This window comes from Frieseomelitta varia, unplaced genomic scaffold (assembly GCF_011392965.1).
Source record: "Frieseomelitta varia isolate USP_RPSP 00005682 unplaced genomic scaffold, Fvar_1.2 scaffold_243, whole genome shotgun sequence".
Taxonomy (NCBI): Eukaryota; Metazoa; Arthropoda; class Insecta; order Hymenoptera; family Apidae; genus Frieseomelitta; species Frieseomelitta varia.
The window spans coordinates 143,274-152,314 of NW_025109972.1; the positions used below are offsets into that span (position 1 = coordinate 143,274).

At 33.9% G+C, this 9,041-nt stretch overlaps 1 protein-coding gene across 2 annotated transcripts; it reads right to left on the bottom strand.

Annotated features, from left to right (window-relative positions):
* Nucleotides 1-1,856: 1,856 nt before the first annotated feature.
* Nucleotides 1,857-5,355, bottom strand: LOC122528008 (elongation of very long chain fatty acids protein-like). Of its 2 annotated transcripts, XM_043652665.1 has the most exons (6): nt 5,063-5,355; nt 4,830-4,982; nt 4,569-4,759; nt 4,394-4,474; nt 2,995-3,178; nt 1,857-2,498 (listed from the first exon to the last, which is right to left on the bottom strand). In XM_043652665.1, exons 2-6 carry the CDS (start codon nt 4,888-4,890, stop codon nt 2,176-2,178), a joined length of 840 nt encoding a protein of 279 aa, XP_043508600.1. In that variant the 5' UTR covers nt 4,891-4,982; nt 5,063-5,355; the 3' UTR covers nt 1,857-2,175. The 2 variants fall into 2 exon arrangements, with proteins under 2 accessions (XP_043508600.1, XP_043508598.1); XM_043652663.1 differs by having other exon boundaries at nt 4,830-5,355.
* Nucleotides 5,356-9,041: the final 3,686 nt, after the last annotated feature.

Genomic DNA, 9,041 nt, shown 5'->3' on the forward strand with positions numbered 1-9,041 from the left:
AATTTTCAATCTCACAAAGAAAAAAAAAAAAAAAAAAAAAAGAAAAAGAAAAGAAAAGAAATGCGTATTACGAATTTTCTCACGTCTCTCAACAATTCTTTATCCTCTTTAACAAGTTCGATTTTGTTTTAAAATAGCGTTTGTAAGAGAATGGCTTGTAGAATGATCCCGGAATCGGATAAAGTCGATATTAATAGAAAACGTGGAAAGTACGAATTAAGGGCCGAGTTTCGAAATTCGCGCGTGCCCGCTCGGTGCTCCAGATTTCCGGGAGCAAGCCGATTATTATCAAAGACGGATGGTGCCGCGACTAAAAGAGAATGTAGGACACGTCGAGTAAAATCGGTGATTACCTCAACAAAATTGATTTGCAAAAAAAATGCCAATGAATCAATCAAGGTGTGATGTTTTCTTTCCGCCGCTTTAAACACTTATCGTGCTTACACGCGTACGTGTTTCCTACACATATGCCTATGACACTCGAAATCAGGCCATTGAGCAAGAAATATTATGCGACCTCGCGCGTTTTTTTTCAGCACGTTTATCCTTCCAACAGTCTTACGTGAAAAGTGTAATTGATTAATGCATTTTTGCATTAAAGAATTCTTATAAGCGTGATCAGTGGGAATGCAACGCAAAGAGAAATTTGTTTCGTCGTAATAAATACTCTACACTATTTTAGAAACTATTCATACGAATGAAAAATAATCGTTTATATATATATATTTTTTTTTTTTTTGAATGCTCGTAACTTCACAAGAAAGAAATTGCATAGCACATTGCTAAGGTGGTGTTGTGAAGGAGAAACTTCAATCTTTGGGGCCGTGACGAATTTGTAGCAATCGTTACGAATCGGTAAAAGTAAATAACGAGAGATGATGGATGGTTTAAATAGAAGAATGAGACCGAGAGTAATCGTTCAGTGTGCCTTGCAACGAAAGGTGATTTTCATCGATCTCTTTATATAAGCAAGAAAAATCTTGGCTTTGTGGAGAAATTTTTCTCTAAGAATCGAAAATGCGATCGAACGTGTGTGTTTAAAACGCGCAAAGATTAAAATGCGATCGAATGTATTTTGATATATTTACAATCTATACCGATCCAAATTTTGGATACACTTGTGTCGTTTTACGATGCAAGTTTTAAAACTCGTAATCACTTGCAATGCTCGTTAATTAAGTTTAATTGTCTCAACACGCGTCATTCGTATTTTTGAGACTACAATTGTAAAGAATCTCGATGAAAGATTGTTTTATAGAAAGTGCTACACTTTCGATATTTTATTATATTATATAACAGACATAATTATATAAAAATAATAAAAAATAATATGAAAGTGCAAAAAATATAATAATTATATTATATTTCTTTTGTCACATACACTCCGTATAATTTTGCATTTTCTATAAATGTATAAAAATCCGCAGTGTAATGTATTATTGAGTAGGATTTCGAAATTTGTACTGCAGAATCACATTAAATGTTCAAAGCCGGCTTAGTGTAATTAGAAAGCTACGAGAAATGTTTCAGTGATTCATCGTATTAGGACTCAATAGTAATGATGTATTCTAATAATGATGTATTCTAATCTCAATAATAATTGATTTGACAAGTGATGGTGAATTGATTCGTTGTACAATACAGTTGGAAAAAATATACAGGAATTAACGTGTAACGAAAGATTAAACTGCGAAATACAAATGCAGTAAAAATATCCCTACTTGGAGCAATAGTGTCAACATAAATTTATTTTTGATTCGTTATAATGTAGTTCATAAATCACGAGATGTCTCAAAGTTGATAAGGAAGGAGAAAAACTAAATATTCTCACAGTATTCCGAAAGTATTGTTTTCCAAATGTTTCTCACGATATCTTACGTTTAAAAGTCAGCAAACGTCTCGCGATTGTTGATAAAAAGTACGTCCAAACTTTCGGTACTTCCTCTTTACTTTACCCATCTAGTAAAATTTCCAAATTGACATAAATGCTTGCGTTTGTTCGACCTTCGTTGCCACACGCGTAGAATATTAGATATTAAAAAGTCCGAAATAAAAAAAAAAAAGGAAAACAAGGGAGTGTTTGCGCCCGTCATCTCGCCTGTCGGAGACACGAAACAACGTTTCGAAGAATTGGAAACGTTCTAGGCGCGTGGAACGTATGCTGCACGTATGTAGCTATTGGCTCTTCAATTTCCCGTTCGCGAGATCCGACGACACGCCGTTTGCGTTGCTCTTCCGTTTCTTGATGTACGCCTTGTAATAAAAGTCGCCGAACATCATGATCATGAAGAGATTCTGAGGGATCATCACCGCCGCGGTCCACTTCGGGAAGCCGCAGTCCTCCGCCCAGACCAACAGTATAAAGTGAACCATTATCATGCAGAACTGAGTGAGCTGCAGCTGCGTCACGTATTTCTTCCACCAGGGTTTGCTTATTCGTAGCGAGGTGGCCAAATAGTGGGTGTACATCACCACGTGAACGAAGGAGTTGATAGTACCTGGTGACAACACAGAATTCATTCGTTTGACGTCGTGCATATTTCACGATGCATCCTTGATCTTTTCGAGTAACGATTTTTTTCGTAAGTCGTTCCTTCTAAAGGCAAAACAATAACAAAGCTAAATGCACCATCATTTACTAACGCGGTGCAATGTCGTCATTCGTGATTCTACCGATGTATTTTAAATTTTTAACTATATTAACGTTGGCCGAGAGAAACGAAGGAATTGTCAGCGTGAATAGGAATCTTATGAATAGGTTGCTTTTCAACATGATTGATTTATCATAGCGTTAACGGATTCATCGTGCGTGTTTGCTACAGGTCAGCTGACTCTTGCCATAAATGAACAAGTTGTTACGTGGCTACTGATTAGAATGTGAAAAGCGAGCTAAAAAGGATTTTAAAAATCAATTGCGCCAAATGGTGTCGTAGAGTAAATTTAAAGAAAATTAGTACGAAAGTAACAGCCGTTGTGTTGTACTAAACTGCTCACCTAAAAAGGTAATGTGACCGCCAGGCAAGAATTTGGTGACTACCCAAGTACCGAATGTCATGCCTGTGTGATGATAAACGTGAAGGAACGACACTTGCTGCTGCTTTTTCCGAAGGACGAAGAAGACCGTGTCCACCAAGTCGAACACCTTCATCAGGAAGTACAACCAAACCATCCTGGTTATCTGCGATTCAAGTGCGTATATTTAATTTCGGAATTTTGATGAGAATACATAGACCGACGATGTTTGTGTGTTTACGAAAAAAATTCGAACTGTGCGTACATTTTCGTGAGAAAGACATGTTACAAATAGAATTAAACGTAAAACTATCAAAGTATCAAACAAGTGGGTGAAACTTTCGATTAGTTTTCATTTTTCAATTTTTTTAACTTCAGTAATGATAGAAATAGAAAGACAGAAATGCAAGTATCCACAAACGTCCGTGGTCTACAATAGAATGTCATTCGCATCCGAATTTTGTACCATGTTCTGTAATCAAAACAAAATGCATGTAATAACATTCTGACGGTACATATTAAATTTGCAAAAAATGTACTTATTAAAATTATAAAGGTACATGATGGGGGGATTTTACTATGAAACGCGCTTCGAACACTACTGTTTCGAACGTGCATTTAACAGATAGAATAAGCTTCGTTCGTGAATAAAATAGGAGATATAAAAAAACGCGCAAACCGAAACGACACGTGAAAATAATGAAGAATGTGCACTTTTATGCTGAAAAGAATTTGAAGAAAATTTCCAATTGTAATATCGAAAAATTATATATATATATATATAATATAAAAAATTATATATATTATAATTATATTATATATATAAAATTATATATTATGTTATAATTATATTATATAATTAATATATATAATTATATATTATACTATATTATATTATATATATAATATATATAATTATATATTATATATATTTTATTATAATTATAATATATAATAATAATAATAATATTAAAATATTAAATAATTATATATAAATGTATATTATATATATAAAATTATATATTATATATATTATATTATAATTATAATATATTATAATAATAATAATATTAAAATATTATATTATATTATAATAATTATATATAAATGTATATTATATATAATATATATAATTTATATAATATAATATATAATAAATAATATAATATAATAGATATAAATGACATATATATATATATATGTAGCAATCAAAAGATACATTGAAACGAATTGATCACCTTACCGTCCATTTAAATAAATGAAATCTAACATTTGATTTGAAGATCATTCTATGATTCGAAAAACTACTCGTTTCGTTATGTCGGCTCGGATATCGGTAGCTCCATTGTATCTAAAAGGTAAAAATGGGTTGCACGTGTACCTCGATCGCGCGAGGATCGTTCGAAAAATCCACTGGCTCGCAGTAAAAACTGTAATGGTACAACCAGGCCAGAGTCAACGCCTAAAATCACATTCGCACGTTTATAATTACACCTCGACGTTTCGAATATCACTTCTTCGTATAGTGGAAAAAGAATGAGCATCCGCTGATTTACCTTATAGAATAAATATGAGCACGATATTATCTGTATTAGATCGTATATCTGTATGATTCTATTCAGATTGAAGGGTTTCCTCTTTGCCATGATGTTGGGCCCCAGGTCTTGCACGAAGTACAGATAAAACGCTATTATACTGAAGCAACCCCATGGTGATCCGATGAGGAAGTAGTCCTGGGTCCGAGGATCTTGCGGAAACAAGGATACATTCGCGTGACTAATTTACGTAAAACAGGCAGAGGCAATTCGTCTCGTTACCTGACAATTCCTCGTTAATGTAACGATAACCGTGATAAATCCGTCGTATCAGCGTCGCCATGCTGCTGTCACTGAATATCTGACAAAGATCCCGACTAACGATCTCTCACAAAAGGTTTCATAAGATCGACAATGGACGATCCTCTGGTGAAACTGGGGTAGAAAGAAGTCGAACCTTGGTGCCCCTCTCTTCCGGAGGAGGATGTTATTCTTTCTAAAATGGGATTGGCTACCTTTCAATTCTCAGCCAATCTCGCGGTCGAATCTTTACGGTCGAATTTCATGAACCACGGACGAAGGCGCGAAAGTGAAAAAAAAAAGTAGAGAAAAGGAAGAAAAAAAAAGAAGAATGAAACGAGAGGGTAAAACGTGGACAAAAAAGTGTTGATAGGTGAATTTTAGCGAGTTCTTCTCTTCTAACGAAGTATATTCTTTTGGATCTGTGGTTTTTCGATCGATCAATCGTCAGAGTAACCACTCAGAGTCTTCCGATTCAACTAAACCCCGCGAAAAATGGCAGCAGACTGATGGAAGCCATTCCCCCCAGCCAAAAACTTTCTCGAGTCGAACAGTCATTGTATTTTAATTAATCGCTGGTGGGTAGCCACTGTGGACGCTGTTTCCCTTCCCTTCGAAGGTGGTACGATCTCACTTCAGCCTGAGCGCGAAATAAGTAAGTTTCCAAGTAAGATTTTCTAGAAAGATTTGACAAGTTATAACTCTACGAGTCAACTCCGTGCTGATTTAACGGAGAACTAGAATTATTATTACACAATATTGCTCAATACAATAGGAATTGTTCAATAACCTGTTGATCCTTACATTTTTATTCACTATGTTTCATTCAAGATCAATGGATTAGAGATTAGAAGTGTTAATGCGAATCATCAAAATATGAAGTAGCTGCCAGCGGCTGTTTTCTAGATACGCATTTTTCTTTCTTCGTCGATATTGCAAAGGAAATCTTTCGTTTAAAATTTAATGGCTAAGTAATAGCTAGTAACTTTTTCCACCAAAGAAAAATTTTATTTTTATTTAAGATGAAGATCTTGTCATATGTGAATAGCGGATGAAAGCTAATGAAAAATAATTTATGTATAATTACGTATAATACGTATAATAATACAAATAAAAAAAAATATATATATATATAAATGCCTTTACGTATAATAATACAAATAAATATATCCACCGATATAAAGATAACTTATATATAATTTATGTACGATATATAAATATATCGTTATAAATATGATATAATAATGTAGAATATTATTTCATGTATTGTACAAAGATATATTTGATAACTGGAGGCAACATTAGATTAGACTCTACATTAATAAAATTTTCGCGAAGTTTCATAAAAAAAACATAAATTAATAAAGCATACATGTGTTTCTCGTAATCACGATTTGTATGATACAATAAGTAGAGTAATAACAGATTTATGATATTCCGGTAAAGAAAAAATAGGTATGAATTACGCGACTGTTTCTGACGATCTCTTTTCATAATCGAGTTGACGCTCGTGTAGCAGAGTTTCCGTTCAAACGTGCTTAAGAAAGAAAGAAAAATATAATATTCATTCGACGGGACAAAATGTGACGTTTCACGAATAGTAATTTACTAGCTTTTACTTCCAGAAACACTTTTGTGACATATTGAAAGAAAATTAATATTAATTATCTATTAAGCATTTATTAGCATTAATAAATATATAATTATAACGCGCCATTACGCCAACGTTTTTTTTTTTTTTTTCCACGTCACTCTGACACGAATATTGCTTTCATCTACGTAATAGTCTTTTCCAGGCAATTCTCATTTGTAGGTATACGTCTACTATAAATGACGCTCGATATCTTTTATTCTTATCTGAAACCGCGACTACGGTATCAATGACAAAGTCGATTGTCGAAAACAGTAACGAAACATCTCCAATGGAAATCTATTATACGTAATCACATTTCACTTGCTAATCAAGCGCATGAAAAATCGATAATGACCGTGGCCTTGCGTGACCCAGCAGACTGAAATCTAATTCGAAAGATCTTTGACTCACAAGTGAATTGCTTTTTAAATATTCTCGCGAAACACAAAGAACTTTCCCATCGGGAACTTCAACGAAGAATGTTTTATGAACTGCTTTGACACGTTACATGCATTTTAATTTAATAGACGCATTCGCAAATCTTCACTCGTTCCTTGCGTCAATTTGGCAAAGTTCTTCTTCTGAAATATTGGCGGCGAGGCTCTGTGATACCTGTCTTTTAAAAATCTATTCTGTCCACTCTGTTCTATCTGTTTTTTTCTATACTTCTTCATATATTTTCCACATTTTTCATCAGCGAAAAGTTGCAAACAACGTTCGTCCTTTGACAGGCAATACATTGCCTTCGGTGAATCGCGAGACAAAACCAGAGGAGATTCGATTGAATAGAAATTTAGTTGGTTTATTGTTATTGAAAAGAACTTACAAGTTTAGCTATTTTTCCATTCGTCGCTATCGCGTCGATTTGACGATAAAAGGACGAATTAAGTTGGAAAGAGGGTTAAACTTACATATACATGTACATTAGAAACGGAATTTATTCAGATAAATTATACAATTGAGCAGGTCTCGCAAGTAATCGACTCGTGATTGACACGTGCACAGTACATTGTGTATAATTTCTAGAAATGACAATGTGTAGATGAATGGCATTTTAAAGCGGATGAAGAGGTCCCGCGGGTTCTACGGTCGTGACCCTTAACGACAAAAGGACATTGACCAGAATACAATCAAAGTTTCAATGGCCTTCAACGTCTGTTTCCTCCATTTCAAACTCGTTTTCGAAACGATGATAATAAGCACTCATTGGGGAAGAAAAATTAAAAAGATCTGCTGTGTAAATTGGAATCAATGGAGAAAGAACGTAGAACTTATTTTCAAAACAGATATATAATTTCCAATGTGAATATTCTTTCGTATAAATACTTGCAAATGTATAATCGCATGGACGATTCTTCAACTCATCATTCGTTTTCTAATTCAATGTAAACACAGTCTGTAAAATTTGACACGCTTATTGCTATAATATATGCGAGGCAATTTTTATTTGTTCTTTAAGTATGTAAATTATTTTACACCAATTATAACTTAGTTGCAATTATTTTCAATTTAAACTTTGATTTGTATTTAATACATTGTGCTTTGGTTTACTTTCCATTTGTTTTTGCTTAAAACTCTTTTCGCTGTTCGTTTGCACAATGATGGGAAATTGTGAATATTTTACTTAATCGTATATCAAAAGTATATCATTCTTTTTTTTTTTCTTTATTTAATAAGTTTGTTTCAAAGTAAAAGAAGGTTAAGGTAAGGTAAAGAACTAATATTTGGATTCGTAAAACACGAATAGAGCTCTTTCTGACACACACACATACATACATATGTAAATATAATAAAAAATTCAATAATTTTAAATACTAATCTCGTGTTTTGGAATCTGAAGATACAATTAAACATTTTGCTTGTATCATTTTACTTGATACACCGACGAGCATTGCATTTCGGTATTGAAAATTGGCAACACTGTAATGGTTCTCAAAAAATCATGTTGCTGACAAATTCACTAGTTCTCCAACTCACCGTTGTTTAGCCTAGAGTGCGCTATCGATGATTTTCTACTATGTCGGTATTTCAGGTTACGAAAGTCCGTAAGACGCAATGTCTATTCATATACCTCGTCTGTGTCATAATCATTTTATCGCAACCATCTTGCATTGCCGGATCTATCGAACGCGGAACTGTGCCAGAGAATCTTGTCCGATCGTGAATATTCTCTGTATCAGATTATTTGTAAAAATAAAACTTCTACGGAGTTAATCCTTTGTAGAACGGTATTGTAGGAAACGTTCATACCTACACATGGTGCAGCAGAATTTATATGGATGCGTTTATGATAGAAGTAGGTTAATGGTGATAAGGTTAAGGTAAAGTTATAAAGGATATTGCAGCAGAAAACTCTACTGAGTGCATGGAACATGCACTGGAGATATGTTTTGCCTTTACGGTGCAACGAGAAACTCTTGCACGAGCCATAGGAGGAGACTTCTCTCCGTCAGCGATAGTGAAGCTTGTTAGTGATACACAGAGGAATGCGGTCATCACGTATTCCGAAGCAGTGATGACTATCGAGAAAATGAATGAAAGAAGTTGGAAAAAAACAAATC